The sequence below is a fragment of the Aquarana catesbeiana genome, linkage group LG02 (genome assembly GCF_042186555.1).
Source record: "Aquarana catesbeiana isolate 2022-GZ linkage group LG02, ASM4218655v1, whole genome shotgun sequence".
NCBI lineage: Eukaryota > Metazoa > Chordata > Amphibia > Anura > Ranidae > Aquarana > Aquarana catesbeiana.
Window position 1 is genome coordinate 150,998,716 of NC_133325.1, and position 22,240 is coordinate 151,020,955.

Genomic DNA, 22,240 nt, shown 5'->3' on the forward strand with positions numbered 1-22,240 from the left:
CCTGAAAAGGAGGAGAAACATACTTAGACCTAGGAATGGAAAAAGGCTCTTCTATACTTTTTGAAGAAAATATTAGAAAGCAGCAGGTTCTATATTTACTCCATCAATAAAACTCATATATATTATTATCTGTGTGAACTTACCTTTGCAGGCACAAATATAGCTTAAGTGGTTTCTCTGTGCTAAATCCTTTTCTAGCTCAAAACCTCAGGATCTCAGCTTTGAAAATGGAATGGGGATGTTGTAGAAGGGCAAGGACTGGGTAAAGTTTCAGTGTTGGGTAAGGTTTTGGGGTGTTTAAAGCAGAACTAGCAAAACCTTTTTTCACTTTGGATAGAGTAAAGAAAAGTTAAAACCCCTGTCAGGTTTTGTGCCATCCGTGTCCCATTTGGGAGATATTCCTTTACTTTAGACACAATAGAATTGAGGAAATCCCTCCAAAGTGAAGGAATTCCTGTCTGTTACCAGGACCAACTAGTGTGCCCACTGGAAGATTGTCAGCACACCAAGGATTCCTTTAGAAGGATCCAAAGCTTTATTTACAAGGTCACACGGTACACATACAGCAATGTTTCAGAGCCACGCAGGGCCTCTTTGTTAAACAACTTGCCTGACGAAGGGGCCCTGTGTGGCTCAAAAACATTGCCGCATGTGTATCGTGTGACCTTGTAATAAAGCTTTGGATCCTTCTAAAGGAATCCTTGGTGTACTGATAACATTTTTCCATGCAGATTGTTGGAGGTTTCCAGCCTGTCATTACTACCATTCCCATGAATGTGTGCGTAGGGAATATTGCGATGGCGCTGGAAGATTTCCTCTCAATTACGGTTTCTATAACAACCCAAAATGAGGGTATTTCTTTCACTTTCTGTGATAGGGGTACAAATGATTTAGAGAGAGGGTAAATCTTTCTAAAGAGGTACAGACACTAAAAAAAAAAAATCCAACAGGTGTCCTAATCCCTCTCCACTCTGTCCAAAGGAAAAGCATTTTTGCCTGTTAAGGTTAGGGAAAGTCATTGGGTCTTAAGTCTTGGGGGTCAATTCAGCCTTAGACTAGGTTGGGGTAATTTTCTTTAAAAAAAAAATGTAAAGTCTGCAGAAAGCTTAAGAGTTCTGGCAGGCTTTACTGCTGTCTGGATTTCCCATGTAGGGGGCATTTCCAAGCAAGTGACCATTGTTGCTGGCATAGCATCTGATCAGAATTAAATAAAGCCCTCCCTGTTTTATCCAGAACTAAGAAGGTAGGTCTGGAACACTTAAAATGTTAGGAGGCATGACTGCCTACATTTTCATTAATACAACTTTACCATCCCCATATATGGTCTTGTTCTAACAAAGTATTTGATTTTAACATGGAACAGAAGGGGGGGGGGGGGAATCAAATAGAAATCATTCACATAGAAGTCACATACTTACTTGCTCTCCTGAGAAGTTATATAATGGTTTCAGATTAGTGCCATTCAGAATAGTTACCTTTAAAATAAAAGGGTTTGTTAGTGAACATAGCTCTGCATAGTCATTGTGTGTATCATAATTCTGGTGCAATTTGTTTTGATTCATTGTTCTAGGCAAGCTTAAGGTGACATTAAAAGGTTCTTTTTTTAAAATAATATCTTATACACACCTGCTCTGTGCAGTGGTTTTGCACAGAGCAGTTCTGATCCTCCTCTTCTCGCACCCCCCTGCCAGGGCTCCAGGCCCCTCCCTCCTACCTAGTGCCCCCATAGCAAGCAGCTTGCTATGAGAGAATCCGAGCAGTCTTGCTCCCAAGCCACTGCTCTGTGTGTATATTCACACAAACAAACAGTGAAGCTCGACCCCATCCCCGCTCACTCACTGGCTGCGATTGACAGTAGCGTGAGCCAATGGCTACCAATGCTGTCTCAGTCAATGAGGGAGAGACCCAGGAGAGCCAAGGCTCTCGTGCACATTGCTGGATTGAGATGGGGCTGAGAAGTTAAAAAAAGGTAAAAGACCTTGAGCCTTTACAGACACTTAAGAGAATTATGGGGTATACTTACTGTCCACTATCCGCAAACTCTGGGTCACTAGAGAACACTAGTTAGTTAATGTAATCCTATGACTCAAAAGAGACTTTATTTGTCCTCACAGTATACCCATCTATCATAGAAAGAATTTAAAAAGCAATTTTAAAAAGCCAGTCCCATACAGTTGAATGTAAGCCTTAAGCTGAGGAAGAGGCCTACTAAAAACATATCACCATAGAAAATTACTGGTCCTTCCAAGGTTCATTCTTAGATATTCCCATCTCTAAAGGTAGCCTTTTAAACAACAGTATCCCAATTAAAGCTAAAGCATTCCAGCGCATGATCTTTCATCAAAAATCTCTGAATAGCTAGTGATGTATTTATCAACATTTACCTGGAATCTTTGAAAAATCATAATGACTATGTGGGCAGTTAGAAAGTGTTGTGGATTTTCATTTCTTAGCTTTTAAATTTTAAAAATTGTACTGCAGTAAATCAAGCAGAAAAAAAAATGACCATGAACAATATATTTTTTTCTGCTTGATTTACTGCTGTAGGTCTTGTACTTTTACATATTCATTTGTCTCCACTATTTTGCAGTGCTATGTACACTACACATAATTATCTACTTAAGTATTTTTAAAAGTGTTTCACCGGTGAATATCTGGTTAATAGTTATCCTTTTGTAAACACTGTCTAAATGTCAAAATGTCTATTTCTGGGGACACAGAGCTCCTCCTATGGCTCTTACCATATATCTGTACTGTAAATCCTTCAATCAATTCTTTTGAAAAAAAAAAAAAAAAAAAAAAAAAAAAAAAAAGTACTATTTACCCCAAACATTTTTGGTTTGAATCTCACTTCTACATGTTTCCTCTGCAATGTTTTGTTATTGTATCAATTATAAAGATTTGTAAAGCTGGCCATACACTAATCAAATTTTGGCCAATTCCTTTTTATAATCGGCCAAAATTCGATCTGTGGGTGGCCCTCCTGACGCCAACTGGCTGGACAAACTTTGATTTGAAGGCTGAAGGAACTAGGTGGAAAATGGTCAGCTGAACAATGACTGCAAGCCAAAGCAGCAGGTGCCGGCTGTGAGAAATAAGCAGGCAGTGAGAGAATAAAGTCCACCTGTGCGGTTTAGCATATATGGGAGGTCCCTGCTAGATTTTTTTTTCCTCCAGCCTGCAGTCTAAAGAAAAAATAAAATCTATGTGCTTAATTAAGCCTCTAAAGTGGTCAGTGGGTCAGGAGAATCTAGTTGCCTCTGCTTAATGATTGTTAAAATAAGATACAGTATCACCGAGAAAAGTACATGGAGCTATATGGCCCCCTGCTTGACTGTCAGTCTTGCGTTTTTTTTTCTAGCCTCTCCATTCAACTGCAAGGAAAATGTGATTTAAATATTCAAAGTCATTCTTACATATCCAAAAGTCATGTTTCCTTTTGGGACGCCAGCCACAAAATCTGCAATGGGAAAAAAATGCATGTTACAAACTTGTACCTACAATACAAGGAGTTTCATAGATGGTGTGTGTGTGTGTAAGCGAGATCAAAGATCTTTACCACCTATTGAACAATGCATCTGGGCATACCTTCAACAGCTGGAAAAACGAAATGAATCCAGTATTCTTCTCAAAACAATGTACACAACTACTTTTCCATTACAAGCTGGGATTTTATAGACAGCTATAACAACAATATCCAAATACTGGCTGCTAGATAACTAATCTGTGCCGTAAGAAAAACTATCCTTTTCAAACAAATATTCTTGGGTAATTTCATTGAATCCTCAGTTTGAATTTTTATAAGTTCAATATCCTATCCAATATAAACTGAATTTATTATCTCATTTCTTGGTATGTGAGTAACATTTCTTGCACAGTATTTGGCTCTATCACTAAAATATGCCTACAAGATGCCTTCATTGCATTTCCTTTAATTGTCTAAACTGCTTTTATACGGTTCACCAAGATGATGTAATCTTGATTTTTACACTCTTCATTGACAGTTTTCACAAAGAATATATACAAGAAAGAACATGCAATGTGGCAAACTTGTATCTTGGGATGAGGCATTTTCAGAGCACAGTAGGGTTACATTTGACATTTATGTAAGCCTGCCACAATGATAAATACCTTGTAGTGTAGGATGCATTTGCAAAATTGTGCATCTGAAAGCAGATTTAAAAAAAAAAAAAAAAAAAGAAGTACTACAGATAAGATAACTGAACAAAAATGGTTACTCACCCTCGATGTCATCTCCACTGAACTCACCAACTGCAACAGAATATCCTGAGAAAAAAAAACAAAAAACACAACATAAAGTAACAATAAATAGGGAATGAGATAAAAAAAAAAGACAGAGGACTATGTATACAATGTCTGACGCATATTGCAATGCATGCTTGTAGATAAAGCAGATGCTTATAATGCAAGTAGTTTTGGCTGCTTATTTGAGGATTTGTAAGCATGTAGAGCATGAAGTGGGAAATCAAGCACTCTAAGCGGTGACCCTGCTGCCTGCTTGCTTTTGTGCAGCTTCAACAGAGCTGACTAGATGTTTCATGGCAAACTACAGCTATTTCTATAGGCTGTCAGACAGAGCACGCTTCAAGTGCCATTTATTCACATAAAACCCTCCCAGAGAGCAAAATTACAGAACCAAAAGGGCCAAGTCAATTGAATTGTAATTGAGCAACCCACAGACAATAGCTTGAGCCAACACTTGGAACTCTTAAGAACATGAAGTGTGCTTTACTATTCACTGTATAGAACAAAGGCTTACAACCTTAGAAACAAATGGGAGTTATTTCTCTCACCATTTGAAATGCTCAAATATATCACAAGTAGTAATAAAATACATGCCTCACCTAAGTAACTGTCATCATAAGAGCCATGTGCCTGGCGCGTGTGCATCTGCCCTTTAATTTCCAAGATAAAGTATTCTGGGTAATAATATTTCCTAATATCATCCTGTGTTGCCGTTATCACCTGACCTAAAATAAAATATGGAGAAAAAACGATTAGCAAACCTGCATCTACTCAAAAGATGACAAAATGATCGACTTCTGTCGAGCGGGGATGGCCACATACAGTACTGATCAAAATTTGCCTGGTTCTGCTGAACCAGCCGACTTTCAGTCAGTGACAGTTTAAGGATAGGACTTTGGGTACAACCAAGACAAAAGTAAAGTTAGTTTAGATTTTGTTTTAAAAACAGACTCAGGGGTCAAAATGAATTCCTGAACCTCCAGATCCCAGCTACACACCTGTCAGCCTTTAACTTTGGCTGTGTTCACCATGCTTCAGGTCAAATGGCTTGCACTTTTACTGTTTGTGTTGAGAACAGCAAGTAGAGACTAGTGTGCCTGGAAAAGGCTGGCAAGTCCTCATACCAAAAACACGCTTTTTGGGATACCATCTACAGTGCCTTGAAAAAGTATTCATACCCCTTGAGATTTTCCACATTTTGTCATGTTGGAGTCTGCAAAAGACTTGATACTGGGGCAGAGGATCACCTTCCAGCAGGGAAACGACCCTAAATGTACAGCCAGAACTACAATGGAATGGTTTAGATCAAAGCATATTCATGTGTTAGAATGGCCCAAAGTCCAGACCTAAATCCAGTTGGGGCAAGACTTGAAAATTGCTGTTCACAGACAGACATTCTCCATCCAATCTGACAGAGCTTGAGCTATTTTGCAAACAAGACTGGGCAAAAAAATTTCACTCTAGATGTGCAAAGCCGGTAGAGACATACCCAAAAAGACTTGCAGCTGTAATTGCAGTGAAAGGTGGTTCTACAAAGTATTATCTCAGGGGGGCTGAATACAAATGCACGCCACACTTTTCACATATTTGTAAAAGTTTCTGAAAACCATTTATCATTTTCCATTCACTTCACAATTATGTGCCAATTTGTGTTGGTTTATCACATAAAATCCCAATAAAATACATTTACGGTTTTGGTTGTAACATGACAAAATGTGGAAAATTTCAAGGGGTATGAATACTTTTTCAAGTCACTGTATTTTCTTCATAAATTGGCATCCAAATCAGAAATGCATATGAAAAAGGTAAGCAGCTATTCCTGTGGTTTATTGAAGGAGAAACGGGTAAAACCCAAACCAAATCCTACATTAAACAGATTTCAACCTAAACCTGCATCTGTATGATCAAAGGTTGTCCACAAAAAGGTATCTTATGGTCTAACAATCCTGTCATAACTGTTACCAATGAATTCTATTTTTAGATAATTATATCAGTACTAACTTCCTTTGGAAAAAGCTAGTTGCCTGACTATGTCTGGCAGTGATCTCCTTAGAAATATATTTACGGAAAGTCAAGTGGGAATACAGAGTAGACAGGTGATCAATTTCAAACTAAAAAATAAATAAAAAGCTTCTTTTAACCCCTCCATACTGGGTTCTTTCCCCAGCACAGCAAGCCAGCACTCATCCCCCATTTTTTGTTTTCCCTGGTCAAGTAGTCTCAGTCACCATTATGGTTTAATCACTGAGCTGTAACAAGCAGACAGCAAATGAAAGGTCACAGCAATATGAGGGGCCACCATGGGATAGCTCAAAGGGGGTCTGCAGATCTCTTCTCCCTGCTTTCTGTAATCACAGGTTGTTCTTGGTTGCAGCGGTATCCCTGGACAGCAACAGCCATGGGATTGGTCGGCGGCATCAAGCAGTGGATTCGACAGAATGGGCGGGTGTAAAGCCAGCGCGGAGGGAGCAGAGAATAGGAGCTGAGGGCAGTCAGTCACTAGCTGTCGGATAGGGCTGGGAGATTTTTTTTAAAAAATCTGAGATTTTCTTAAAATTCACGATTCGAGTTTTTTTTTGTTTTTTTTTGTTTTTTGACACTGCGCCGGTCCTGAGGAGCTGTGGGAAGGAGTTTTTAGGCGAGGCTGCGGCTTTGGCCTAGTCCACGGACTAGGCCGAAGCTGCGGCCTCACAAAAACTCCTGCCCGCAGCTCCTCAGGACCGGCGCGGTGAAAAAAAAACAAAACAAAAAACAATTTGCTTAAATTTTGGATCGATTTGACCTCTCAACTCGATTCAAGATTTAAATCGATTTTTTTCCCCAGCCCTACTGTCGGACCAGACCTCCCACCCACCCTCCCTATTTCTGAGAAGTCATGGTGATGTTCAGTAGGGAAGTAGGCATCCAGCATTGTCTGGATGGACACCGTGTAATTTTATTTAACAAATTTTTAGCCAGGTTGGCTCATATTTCATTTAAAGTCAAGTCATCAGGTTACCCCTTGGATAAAACCGTGGCCATTTATTTAAATACCAAGATAAATAAATATTGTGAAAATTATAAACTGTTTCTAAGTCTCGTTATTTTATTAAAATCCCTTTGTGCTAGCCCATGAAAGTCCAAAGTCTATATACTTTTTCATGAATTGCAACTCTGAAACATGTGAACAAACCAGGAAACCAGCATTTCCACAGGAGATCAAGGACTGCCTCCATTATTTTTTTCAGGACAGATGTACTTTCACTGCTTATTTGATCAAATATTTTATATATCAAAATTAATAACAAAGCATTTCTGGTTATTTACTAGACTTAATAGGTTTGTTTGGAATTGTCAAGCCGTTACAAGGTACAAAATATATATACACTACTTGTTAAAAAGGGACTTTTATAAAAACTAGGTTGCATCTTAATAAAAAAGGTAATAAAACACTGAAATTCGATACAACGAACAAAGATATTCTGTCAAACAACCACAGGACAAATGTACCTTGCCAAAAATAACTGCCGGGTCCACCCAATAATATTCTTCCACTCTGAAAAGTAAATTAAATAGAATGAGAAAGTAAGCTGGGGGGGGGTTACATTAGTTTTTGCACAAAAGCATATTAACCAAAATGCAATAATTGTTTCAGTAAGTTTGGGTTGAACATACAAGCTCCATGTAGAATGTATTCTTGCTGGAATGGAACCCAGAATGCCAGCAATGCAAACCACTAAGCTACAAAGCTGAACACGATTTTGTAACAGCACAATTATTGACAATATACATATAGGGACACCAAAATTGACATTTCAGTTAAATTGTGGCAAGATAAATTTCTTACCAGTTTACGTCTCTCAGAAACTTCAAAGGAGAGATCTCTGCTCTTCAAAAGGATAAGTTCACCTATACCTGACAGAGCTCTCCCCACCCCCTTCTAGTAAAAACACTTTTTTTTTTAAATATACAAAATTGTCACTGCAGACAGGGTTGCCTTCATGCTCAGTGGCAGAGATCCATCACCCTCATCTACAAATGCCTCTTGATCCAATTTACAATGCATCCGGAAAGAATGCACATCGCTTCACTTTTTCAACTTTGTTACAGCCTTTTCCAAAATGAATGAAAAAAAAAAAATTAAAAAATTAGAATCAAAATATATATACCGTATATACTCGAGTACAAGTCGTTCCGAGTACAAGTCAAGGCCCCTAATTTACCACAAAAAACTGGGAAAAACTTATTGACCCGAGTATAAGACGAGGGTGAGAAATGCAGAGGGTCAACAATGCCCATCTGCAGCTGCATGCCTCCCTGTACCCTGTGCGTGTGTCCTGTACATGTGTGTCCTGTGTGCATGTGCAGCCTACCTGTGGCGATCTCCATCCTCAGACGACGGCCGGCGTGTGATGATTGTGTTCGGCGGCCATTCCACAGTTCAAAAGCCGCGCCTCCTCCTCGTCTGTGATAGGCTGACAGCCTATCACGGACATTCTCATACCACGGACGAGGATGAGAGAATGTCCGTGATAGGCTGTACACTGACAGCTGTTCAGCCCATCACAGACGAGCAGGAGGCGCGGCTTTTGAAAGCTGGAATAGCCTCCGAACACTATCATCACACGCCAGCCGCCGTCTGCCTGCATGACACGCTGATCATGCAGACAGACGGCGGTGACTCGAGTATAAGTCAAAGGGGACACTTTCAGCCCAAAAAGGGCTGAAAAATTCGACTTATAGTCGAATATATATATATATATATATATATAATCACATGTAGATAATTATTCACAGGCTTTGCTTAATACGATGTTGAAGCACCTTTGGCACCAATTACAGCCTCAAGTCTTTTTGAGTATGATGCTACAAGCTTGGCACACCCATTTTTGGGCATTTTCTCCCATTCTTCTTTGAAGGACCTCTCAAGCTCCATCAGATTGCACAGCCATTTTCATCTCTCTCCAGAGATGTTCAAATCAGGTTCAAGTCTGGGCTCTGGCCGGGCCACTCATGGACATACAGGGTTGTCCCCTAGCCACTCCTTTGTTATCTTGGCTGTGTGCTTAGGGTCGTTGTCCTGTTGGAAGACGAACCTTCACCCCAGTCTGAGGTCCAGAGCGCTCTGGAGCAGGTTTTCATCAAGGATGTTTCCGTACATTGCTGCATTCATCTTGCCATCGATTCTGACTAGTCTCCCAGTTCCCGTTGCTGAAAAACATCTCCACAGCATAATGTTGCCACCACCATGCTTCACTGTAGGGATGGTATTGGCCAAGTGATGAATGGTGTCTGGTTTTCTCCATTCAGGCCAAAGAGTTCAATCTTTGTATGATTGGACCAAAGAATTTTATTTTTCATGGTCTGAGAGTCCTTCAGGTGCCTTTTGGCAAACTCCTGGCAGGCTGTCATGTGCCTTTTACTGAGGAGTGGCTTCCATCTGGTCACTCTACTACCATACAGGCCCAATTGGTGGAGTGCTGCAGAGATGATTATTCTTCTGGAAGGTTCTCCCCACAGAGAAAAAAAAAACAAACTTCTTCCATTTATGGATGATGGAGGCCACTGTGCTCATTGGGACCTTCAATGCTGCAGAAATGTTTCTGTACCCTTCCCCAGATCTGTGCCTCGATACAATCTTGTCTGAGGTCTACAGATAATTCCTTGGACTTCATGGCTTGGACATGCACTGTTAAATGGGGGACCTTATATAGACAGGTGTGTGTCTTTCTAAATCATGTCCAATCAACTGAATTTACCACAGATGGACTCCAGTCAAGTTGTAGAAACAACTCAAGGATGATCAGTGGAAACTGGATGCACCTGAGCTTAATTTTGAGTGTCATGGCCAATGCTGTGTATACTTCTATACATGTGATTTTTTAATAAATTTGCAAAAAGACTTAAAAAAAAAAAAAAACTTCTTTCACATTGTCATTATGGGGTATGGTTTGTAGAATTTTGAGGACAATAATGAATTTAATACATTTTGAAATAAGGCTGCAACATAACAAAAAGTGGAAAAAGTGAAGCGCTGTGAATACTTTCCGGATGCACTGTAAGTCCTGACAGAAAGTAGGCTGCAGTGTCGTTAGTCACACCAAGCAATCTGGAGCTTTCATGTAATGTAAAAAAATGTAGTTATATTCTTGTGAATTCTTTTGAGAGCTAGAAGTAGGCACTAGCTTTAGTAAAAAAAAGCAGTAATTAAAGTTAAAGAGAACTAGTTAGGGAATCAATGCGTAGGGTTCAACTTCAGCACTAGTCTTTTGACAAGGTTAGTTGCCTGGCTGTTGTCCTTGCTTCAAAATAATCACTGATCTAGAACATGAACACGAGGACCTTCAACTTTTCTTCAACACTTCAATCTACATATTTGTTTCAGGTCAGTGACTCCATACAGGAGCCAGTGGGTCAGCATAACAGCTAGGCATTTTAAGTAGTAGTCAAAGTGGCAGCCCCTTTACCAATGATAGGTTGACCAAGTTTCTAGATCTACAGATCATACTGGAGCCTATATTTTATATTCTAGAGAACGCACCACAAGTGGAGCAATTGAAAGTAACAATCCAGGGAAGGTGTGAACAGAGCCAAGAATTATGGCATGGATCAGGAGATTCCCAGGAGATCCATACGTCACATGTCTCTTACAGCTGAAATCAATTTTACTTTGACTGTCACTTTAAATATACATTTTGCAAACCTAGACACATGGTGTTTTGGGATACTATACAGACATTGTACTATAAAAAGCATAAATATCAGTATTTTTTCAGTGCTACAAACTGCTGTTCTGTTAGGAAGGACAAGTGTCTATAGTAACATGAAGCAGCACCATCACACCCAGACCAGAACATTACCTCCACCACCACACCCAGACCAGAACATTACCTCCACCACAACACCCAGACCAGAACATTACCTCCACCACAACACCCAGACCAGAACATTACCTCCACCACCACACAGACCTGGAACATTATCGCCACCATTATACACTGATTAGGCTACCTTTGTAAACTCAGCAGAGAAGCCACCTTGGCAGAACCCCTGACGGGTTTCAGTATCATCACTAGCTGCATCTGTGTTGATAAAAATTAAAAACATAATTAATGAAGTCCAAAGACAAATTCTGACATTTCTGATATCCAATAGAAAAATTGTGTACCTGTGCGGCAAGGCGAGTATTCCACAATATTGGTAAAGTTGTCTGATGACAAGTAGCAGGTGCCCACCATGTCACGACGTATTTCATCTTTTATTGTTCTCCAGCTATACCTTGGGGCACAAGCCTAAAGAATAAAACTAGACAATATAACTGCAAGAAGGAAAACCACAAATACATAAACAGATTAAAAAGTACAAAAGGACATTTAGCAGGCCATGCAGCAATACATTTAGAGGCAAATCATGCTGCCTGTTAGTAAAGTCTATGAAACAGTTTATATGTTTATTTGCAACCTCTGCTTCAGCAATCCACCTCCCCCAAACAACCCCCCCCCCCCCCCCCCCACACACACACACACACACACACTTTAACTTTTAGATATACTTTTTAATAAAAGACAGAATTCAAATGACTGTTTGGATCAGAAAGTAGAGTTTAACAGCTAAGGAAAAAAGTAAAGTAAAAGCACAGTCTGCATGCAGCTGAAGGCAACATATTACAATACAAAAGGATAATTCCTAATGTTATCAGTAGTTATTAGACAGCCAACTGTCTGTGCAGTTTAAGGCAGGCCCAAAGATAATGAGATTCTTTCCTGCAACCATGTGTTCTCCTCCTAGGAGAACACATCGATTACTGCCAGTAGCTACAGCTGCTAGCAATAATCATAAAAATCCGACATGCTGGTTGTACCCAAATCGGTTGATGGATCGACTTGGGTACAATCAGCCTGCCCATAGATGGTTTGAATCTTGGCCAGTCCCTGCTGAACTTGCCGAGATTCGAACTGTCTGTGGCAGGCTTAAAGTGATTCTAAAGGTTGGGTTTAAAAAAAAAAAAAATACATGTCATGCTTACCTCCACTGTGCAGCTCGTTTTGCACAGAGTGGCCCCGAACCTGGTCTTCTGAGGTCCCTCGGTGGCTCTCTCGGCTCCTCCCCACATCTGATAACCCCCTGGGAGAAGCGCTTCCGAGGGGGGGGGGGGGGGTGTTACCTTGCGGCCATGCATGACCTGGCCTCACTCCCCACCCCCATCATCGGATTTGATTGGCAGCAGCGGGAGACAATGGCTGCACTGCTATCAATCTATCCAATCAAGAGTCGAGAACCCTGGGCAGAGAGACGGTGCGTCCCCATGGGACAAGTTTGAGGGTTCAGGTAAGTAAAAACGGGGGTTCTGTTCACTGCCAGGTGTTTTTTCACCTTAATGCATAGAGGATGCATTAAAGTGGTTGTAAACCCTTTTCAACCACTTTATACCACAGGCAAGCCTATAATTAGGCTTACCTGTAGCTACACTGGATATCTCCTAAATCTGCACGGTTTGGGAGATATCCCTGTATTTGCATGTGCCGACGTCATCGGCACATGCACAGTTAAGCAAACTGAAGCAACGGCACGTACAGGAGTGTGCTTTGTGTATTTTTTCTACATCTGTGCAAGTAATCCAGTGTGTAACACTGCCTGAGCATCCTGCAATAAACACTGCTGCTCTCTCCCTCTCCTTGTGCAGGGTGACTAGTCTTGTATCTGCCCCATCCTGTAGTTTCCTGCATTGCAAAAACTGTGTGCAACACAATGAGAATAAAGGTGAATTTTACAATGCCATAACTAGGTTTGCAAAGGCATTTGGTGCACAAAAAGTAGATTTACACTTTCAATCAAATCAAAATTGTGCCTGGAGTCCAGCTTTAAAGTGTAATATGAAACATACCAGTATAGAGTTGCCATGCGATCGAACAGTTGCGCCAAACCATTGGCCAGATTTATATTCCACCTGTTCCAAAGTTGAATTCAGATCTTTGGTCTGGAAATCATACAAGCGGTCACCTGAAAAATTTCAGATGCAAATGTGAAAAAACGGTTTTGTTGGGTCAACACCAAGACTTGATGCATTATGCTGCTTACTGTATTGCCCCACTAATAAAATCACCCTAATTTATACCAGAAATGTGTGCTTATAGTTAGCAGGGAAAAACGGTTCAGCTTTTGACAGGAGAGGTGGATAATGCTGGAGGTCCTCCAGCCAGGAGATGGTGGATTCTGACTTGCTGTAGCTTCTGAGGCCTGGTAACTTTTATGCTAAGGTTTGACATGCGTATATCCGCAATTTCAACCATGGTTCCATAAACTTCTTTTAGGTCTTTTTCTTTTGCCGCATTGTCTGAAAGTGCACCAAAAGATGCAACATACAGGAATTTTGGTGCAAAATCTAAATGAATTTTGGTGCTAATATAGCCATGAAATATTAAACAAATCATAAACCAAATTTTCACATCTCTTAACGTGTAAATCACAAAATCAATGATCAGTGGGAAAACGATGTAATTTCTCAAAGACAGTCCAAATGTAGTGGATCCAGTGCTTCAGTGCAGTCAAGTGAAATTTACTATAAGGATAAGACTTGCTTAATCTTCGCAAGCCCTCAAAAGTGCTTATATTAATTCACCACAGTGCTTCCCCATTAGATACGCTTTCACCTCATACTTAAGTTTGGTCAAAAACAGCCTTTTAGTCACCTTGGACTAGTTAAAACTTGCTTTCCTCCGAGTCCTGTCAGTTTTTTCTCCACCATTCCTCGGTATATGTACAAAGAAAAGAGCTCCAAATAGTGCTTATATCCTGTTGATGGGAGGAACGCAGTTCATAGGAACTGATGGAAGTGACAACGACCCTACATTCCTGCCATCAACAGGATATAAGCACTATTTGGAGCTCCTTTCTTTTTACATATACCGCAATGGTGGAGAAAAAAAAAAACTGACGACACTAAAAGAAAGCAAGTTCAACTAGTCCAAGGTAACTAATAGTTTTTGGCCGAACTGAAGTGTGAGGTCACACATGAGGAGAGCGCATATCTAATGGGGGAGCACTGTGGTTAATATAAGCACTTAAAACCATCCCCACTGCTGTAATCTTCCAGTGTGGCAGGGCTGAGAGCGCCAACTATGCCCACCCTTTCCACCTAGCTCCTCCATTCAGCAAACCCATACTTCAGCTTCTATGAATGAAAACATGATCTATGAATGAAGGATAGGTGGATGTGATTCATAGACCACATTTCAATCTTAATGCTGTAGTGCAGCTTCTAGAAATAGAGGAGCTGGGTAGAAAGGACAGGCATAGTCAAGCACCGACGACGAGTGACCTGACTGCTCCCCATGTCTATTAAAAGAGTATGGGTTTTTTATTTCTTTTTTTTTCAGAATCATACTTACCTAGGTGGAAGCAGCATCGGTCCGATGCTGCATCTGTCCCCTTCCGGCTGCAAGACTGAGAACTCAAACACCATTAATTGCTTGGTTCTCAGAGCTCCTTGACCAGAGAGCTGGTGACTGTCAGTCACCGCTGTCTGCTCTGCCCCCTCACCCCACGCTCACTGGAGCACGGCTGTGGAGGGGTGGGGTGGCCAACTCAGGCTCTCAGCAGCTCGCTGACAGGCTGAGCCAGGTGTCGGTCCAGGCATATGGGCGGATCCTGACTTCATTGTCGCGATCTTGCCCCACCCTGAACCGGCTCTGATGTCAGCTGACCCTCACACACCCTACACACAATCTCCAAATCACATCAAATAGTGGGTGTGTTCAGTCAAATTTCACAAAAACAGAAGGGTCTTAAAGGGGCATTAAGTACCAGGATTGCATTACATACAAAGTGCAGAGCTGTCACTTGTAAACAAAGAAAGAAGACTTCTGTGTTTACAAGTGATTGTGGTGAGCAGGCACCAAAGGGTCTGAGCCAGAGGTGGTGGAACCGAGTTCCACCAAGTTCCCCCTGAAAAAAAGCCCTGGGGACAGCAATACACAAGGCTGACAAGTGGAGGACAGCAATACACGAGGCCGGCAAGTGGGGGACAGTAAAAAATGAAGCTGAGAAGTGGGGGGGGGTGGAGGGACAGTATTACTGTCCCCCTGACCCCCACTTTTCAGCCTCATGTATTACTGTCACCCACTTGTCAGCTTCATGTATTACTGTCACAGTAATACATGAAGCTGACAAGTGGAGGATATGAAGGTGGTGACCCAAATGGGGGACAGTATTGAAGGTGGTGACACAAGTGAGGGACATTATTGAAGGAGAAGGTGACACGTTGGGGGCAATAAAGAAGCTGACAAGTGAGGGGATATGAAGGCAACACATGGGAACAGCTGAGGGAATAGTAATGAAGGTGACACAAGGAACTGACGGGACGTTAATAAAAGGTGACACACATGGAACTGAAAGGGCATTGATGAAGGAGACAGAGAGAACACTAATAAAAAGGAGACACACAGAAAACTGAGGCGTCACTAAACAGGGTGAATTTGATTTAAATCAAGTGGATTTACGTTCAGATTCAAATACCTAGCCTGCCAATGTTGACCACCTTTTGAAAGTGCTAGTAGCCTGGTGGTCATGTTAAGTTTGGTTATCTGAAAAATAGGTTTCAAATGTTTTCACAGGGGTGCAGTTTCAGTGCTTGCCATAGGCACAATTTTCACTAGATACGCCTCTGAAGGCATTATTAATTCCTAGTACTAAAACAAAAGCCCTTGCATCAGAGGCCAAGGGTAACAGTAGCTACTTCTGTGACAAGGAGTCTATAGTGGCTGGGTTAATCATAAAACACTTTATGTATCAAAGAAGTCCTTCATTGAGGAGAGAGGAGGGAAATTCAGAAAACCCCCAGCCTCATAGAACACACATATACAACAATTAAGGTGCACAACTACCTATGCTACACAGACAAACTGAAAACACATAATTATCAAAGAAACGTCCAGACACCAAGTTTCTCAACACATCGGGCTGTGCTACAACAATTCTGCCGCCATATTGGGGTTCACAATCATATTAATTCCGGCAACATGCTCAAATGCGTTGATTCCCTTGGAAGCTCAAGCTGTATGGGCTGGATTAACGCTATAGTACCATTCAAGAGAATATATGGAGGTAATTCTGGTTCCAAAGTTATGCAATTATGTCCCCCCAATGACATTGGTAGCAAGGTAATTCCCTTTATTGAGACAGTCAAGTTGGGTTGTTCCACACATGCAGCTGTTAAAGTCTGATACCTGCAGTGTCCACAGATGTAATGTGTAATCAGCCGGTTAGAGCACTAATTGTCACTAAACTTGCAGCCTACAGAAGCATGCAAAAATGACAGAGGACAGCAGTGTGCATCATGTCCCAATTTTTGTTGTTTTTGAATTAATTCCTAGATATACATTTTATGGCCATGGCAGGTCTGTATGTGCAGTACACCAATTACATACTGCAGATATTTGTTGTCCATGAACAGAAGACTACTGCCCATTATTCCCAGATGTCCATATATTAACTGTGAACAGATGAGCATAGCCTTGAAGGGTTGTAAATGCAAAAGATACAATTTCAGAGAATTATGACAAAAAGTGTAAACAATGTAAATTATAACTGAGCAATGCAGGGCCCCAGGAGAGGAGTGTAGTAGCTGTCACAATGATTTCATCCATAATTTACTGTGCTCATGCCAAAGATATGACAAGTTGTCCTACAGGTGTACCTTCAAACACAACAACTGAGGGGAGATTAATTCTCTTGATGTAGAGACGGGCTAAAACCACCTTAGGGCATCTAAAAGCATTTGTTTTTTTGCAAACAGAAGACTGTTAAAAGTTTCTGAACGCGGGGAATTACAGTTAAAATGCATGTATATGAAAAGTTTTGCTAGTAAAGCCATTTACAATTCTGCCCATCCAAGCTTGTGTTCCAGGTACCTCTACCACTTTGCATAGCCAGGAGTGTTTCAGCAAGGACCCATCTTGCCTCCTGAAGGAACAGCAGCACACCTCACGGACATGCATTTGTCACCGAAAGTATACCCTACCTATCAGAAAATGTCAGCGTTCAACTTTCCAAAACATAATGCATTAGTAAGGCCACTTCAAATTTTAGTTACAAAAAACAAAAAACAACAAAAAAACAAAAAAACACAGGTCTATTATGTAATTTGGCAGTTTTAAGGTTCAGTATAAAATTATGCTTAAAAGAAGAAGTCAGACTTTATGCTCTTCCAGAACAGTTGTACTTGTACCATGGTACTCTACTGGGAGAGGGCATAACCATATATAAAATTCCATTGTATAAGGTCAATACATTTTCCATAAAGATTACTTAACAAAAAAAAGTCAGAACTCTTGAAAAAATTGCAGTGCCCAAATAAACTATATATTCATGGTTGAATACAGGACATGCTAAAAGGTTCAATGGGTCACAATGCTGGTCCATGCTTTTGCTCCTCGTCACTGGAAATGCTACATATTACCTAGCACCACCGAGGAGAATGTCAGACTGAAGTCCAATGTGTACCTTTGTATTCTAGAGCATGTTTTTTTTCAATTTCTGGAACAGCTTTTCATTATAACATAGCATGTGAAGCCAGATCCCCACCCACCCCTAGTTTATGTCTTATGATGGTAGGGCGCTAAGCCAACTTTGTGGGGTAATTTGCTGCAGATTTTAGCAAGATAGGAGTCATTTGTACACATAAACATCTACACAAAACAAGCATTAGTTTGGGTGAACTTTTAAAAATATTTTACTTTATGCCTATTTAGAACTGCTAGTAAGTACCCATTTCATGTGCTGGCAGAACATGCTGATCGAAAAGATTCCATATTAGCTGTAAGTTCACAATGTATGCTCCTCGCCATGAAGTCTGCTGCAAGTCTCATAAAAAGTATCCTTATGCATAATGCTAAACTTTATTTTTAAGCAGCACATGCCAAATAAGCTCCTTCTACTGCCAATCTTAAACACAAGTTACAGTGCGATTTAGGAACATTCAGGTGCACCTACCTTTTGTATCAAATGGGATTGGAGTGCAATCATTGTCATTTCTCTGCCAGGGACAATAATACACTGCTCCTCCTTCTGACACATCCGGCTGACTTGTGTTTGCTTTGGGAGCCCCAATCAGAACACTAACACTGTAAAAAAAGAAGCAGTTGTTAGTAATCTATAGGAAAGCAAGATAAAACCACATTCAAGTAAAATGAAAAATATATGTATGCATTTAATATACAAATACATATACAATATTATAGTTAAAACACTTTTCAGATAAGGTGGTGTGTGATGGGAAGAGCAAGTATAAAACACATTTGGAAGTATGGCATACCTGCAGCAAATCATTGAGGTTTGAAGATCCAGGCCACCGGTAAGGTAAAAATACATGCTACTTTTACAGTTCAGTCTCTTTTTTGACTATGAAGCGACTGATGCCTTCAGGTTTCTGGTTGGGTCAGTATGGTACCAATTTTGTCCTCAGACAGGTTTATGCTTTTGGTAGTAAGGGACCCCTTTACAGATGTGTTTATGGTTGTGTCTGTCCATAAATCAGATTATTTCTTGGGTTCAAGGGCAGTGTGTACCATAAATAGGTTTTTACTCTATTTAACCATTCCTTCTAAATCATGCCCAATATGTAGTGCTTTGTAGCCATGTCCAATTTTTGCCATGCTCTGGGCTATAAAAAAAATGGTGGGCCCGCCTTCTCCCCTTCTCTCGTAGGCCCCAGTGTCCACATATGGATGCATATAATTAAATGCTTGAATGACAGAATATTACAGTTTAATTTCCAAAATGTATGTCAATAGCAATCTTTACATATTATAATGCAATATACAATCAATCAGAGCTGTGTGTGAAGCATGCAATACACCTTCTACCACTTCTGCCATACTTCATGATAAGAATAGCCTATACAGGTAAAAGGGAACTTTTCCTGAATGTTAATGAAAATCTCTTATGCTCAGTTGATTACCCTTTTGTCATGCTTGGTTTAGCACTTAAGAAAGCTTCTTTGATGCCTGGACAGGTGCTCATGCTGGAAGCTCCCTCCCCTCTCCTGTAACCAGCATTAACCTGTATCTCACAGGAGCCATTATTAAATGCTGTGAAAATTGAGGCAGCCACAGGTGCACTTCATTGCTCAACAATGTGAGCAGCTGCAAAGTGGTGACCTGTTAACAAGGAATAATATTCAAGTTACACCGCCTCATTCCATGGCATCAGATGTATTAGAGCACATATCCAACTTTCTGCCTTGGATTCTAGCAATTAAACACAGGTGACAAATGCTATGTTTAACGTGAAATTTACAACTACTTAAATACCTATATCAAGAGTTTATGTATATTGGCAAATAAATACGAGCAATGCAAAGAAGTATGGATTGCTTACAGTAATTCAACTTGTAGGTGGATAATGGAGCTATAATAAAAGTCTTACTACCGTGTGGATTGTTTTACAGATATGATAAAAAAGGAACTGTCTGATTTACTCTTACGTCCCCATTATTCTCAGTTTGTGTTCATCAACTTGTATTGGTCAAGCATACACTCCTGGTGCTGGCCATTTCATGAGAGCAGTCCTGATCAAAACAGTAAAACCCAAACCAAATAAATACACATACCAAGTAATAGGCTGAGGTAGGGTTGCCACCTCATCCCTTTAAACCCGAACACATATTAATTACACAGGTTCTGTGGCTGATTAAGGTGGTAATTAAACTCACTTGGTGTCTTATCTGCATTAAACTAGCCTCAGAACCTGTGTAATTCAGATGTGTTCGGGTTTAAAGGGATGAGGTGGCAACTCTAGGCTGAGGCAGCACACGGCAAATCAAAATATATCTTGACGGATTGATGTCAGTTGAGAGAAGTGGGCCTTCCTAGGCAGACTGTGCCTGCATCTAGACAACCCTAGATAAAAATGCCCACATGTGATGCTGAGCCCCCATAACTGAAAGCCAATGATTGACCAGGGACAGTCACAGCCTGGGGAGGATAGGGCTAGATGATGCTGAACATTCTCCAGCCAGGAAATTGAGGCAAGCACTCTGACTTGCCGCAGCTTCTAATGCTGCAGCAAAATCAAAGCAAGCAATCAGTACAGAAGAGGAGCCTGTACAACACTGAAGGGAAGGCTGGAGTTCAGCTTTAATTTACTTCACAGTTGCCATAATTTAGCATAACAGGACTTGCAATGAACTACTGAGAGCAGAATGGAGACATTTTCTAAAACTGATGCTCTGTATGAATAATCCTCCAATTCTGCAGTAGAACGCCCCAGGCACTAAACTTGTCACTATGAACAGAGCCTTGTGTTAACTTCATGAAAGCACAATGATTAGGTGCGGTCTGATCAGTGACTTTTGCTCTCTCCGAGCTCATAATGCGCACAAAGAGACTCCAAGCAATACTGGAAGATTCAACAAGTTCGCTTGATGAAATGGCTTTTATTGTAATCACCACAGCAAACTATACATAATGGCTAACCAAGCAAGCTTGCAAATGGCAGAATTATTTGCTCCTTGCGTTAGGTGTGCCAAGCACTGTACAATGTGGTATTATCGGTAAAGCAAAATTTTAAATGCTTAACATGGGGATCGATTTTAAAGATGCAAAAAAGTCCATGTGTGTACTATGTCTCCGAGTTTGGGGTGTTGTGCATATTTAAAGCAGGATGGTAGACTCTGGAGAATATATACTCTCACAAGGTAAGGGAAAAAAAAAAATCTGCAGGATGGGTTACAGGGGGTGGGAGGTGGGTTAATTAGTGGTGCACCAATATTTCGGCCACAAACTGTTTTCGGCATGCGGCTGAAAGAAGAAAGGGTGCCGATAATGGCACAGAAAAGTGGGCGGGGTATGCCCTGGGTGCCGCATATTATGGGGGTGTCATCTGTCATCCTCTCCTCCTCACGCAGAGTGGCGATCTCCCTGTTTCACGGAGCTGAAATGTCCAGACGGCCGCAGTAACAATGTCCCGCCTTCTGTGACAGACAGCACTCATCCAATGCCGGGACATTGAATCAGTGTGACGTATCACAGGAGGTATGACATTGTTACCGTGGCCGGGAAATTGAAATCCAGCTCTGTGACACTGTAGGAGATCATTGCTCTGATCCAGGCACTGGTGAGGCTGCACTGATCTCCTGTATCATGTCTGCTAGAGGTGAACCGAATGGACATTTTGCTATTACTATTAGCAGTGTGTTTAAGTAAGCTATTGCAGACATGATACAAGAGATGGTCAGAGACTGCATTTTTCTTAAACTTTTCTTGCACTAAAAGGTGCCAATAATGGCCAACAATAAATTCATATTAATTTAAATTGATATTAAAAAGTTGAATACAATTCTATATAAAAATATAAATAATTTTTTAAAAACTGATTTTCAGTATTCGGCTAAGTGCATCCTGCATTTTCGGTACCAACATTTCCATTCGGTGCATCCCTAGGGTTAATATGTGCCTGGAAAATGGGCTTTAAAAGAATCAAAGACTAAGATAAAATTATATAGGCTGTCAGTGTTGGCTGCCTTCAGAAAATGCTAAATGTCTGGCTTCAATAGGTTATAAAAGTTATAAATTATAAACTCAGATCAAGCATGCAGCAGGTGAAGTCAAGCACACCTGATCTGCGATATTTTTCCAGGTTGAAGCCTTTGGATCTGTATGATGGTTTAGAATGACAACCATATTTTCCCAGCACAAATTTAATTGAAGCAATAGAATAGACCTTCAAAAAGTTTTTGCTAGCTATGTGGCACATAACCGTACTCAGAAATGTTTTACAAGTCTCTGCCAGTAACTAATGCCACAAAAGCTAGCGTCGTGTGGATATTTATTAGCCCGCTAAAGAAAAGGAAGAAAGGAAGAGTAGCAGTTTCCGTCATGAGTACGTCATTCTGCCAAGAAACAATTTATCAGCACAAAAGCTTTAAATCAGGACATATATCAATCGCCTAATTTGGTGAGATAGCCTAGACTGCCTCCTCCCTGCGGGAAACAGACAA

At 40.7% G+C, this 22,240-nt stretch overlaps 1 protein-coding gene across 1 annotated transcript in view; it reads right to left on the reverse strand.

Annotated features, from left to right (window-relative positions):
* Positions 1-22,240, reverse strand: part of ITGA5 (integrin subunit alpha 5) — a 140,856-nt gene that overhangs the window by 62,195 nt on the left and 56,421 nt on the right. Inside the window, exons 2-10 of the mRNA XM_073613636.1 lie at positions 18,235-18,365; positions 13,130-13,245; positions 11,414-11,537; positions 11,257-11,327; positions 7,756-7,801; positions 4,866-4,991; positions 4,243-4,287; positions 3,417-3,460; positions 1,419-1,475 (exon numbers count right to left, since the gene is read on the reverse strand). Coding sequence (XP_073469737.1) covers positions 1,419-1,475; positions 3,417-3,460; positions 4,243-4,287; positions 4,866-4,991; positions 7,756-7,801; positions 11,257-11,327; positions 11,414-11,537; positions 13,130-13,245; positions 18,235-18,365 — 760 coding nt within the window. The remainder of the gene's footprint in view (positions 1-1,418; positions 1,476-3,416; positions 3,461-4,242; positions 4,288-4,865; positions 4,992-7,755; positions 7,802-11,256; positions 11,328-11,413; positions 11,538-13,129; positions 13,246-18,234; positions 18,366-22,240) is intronic.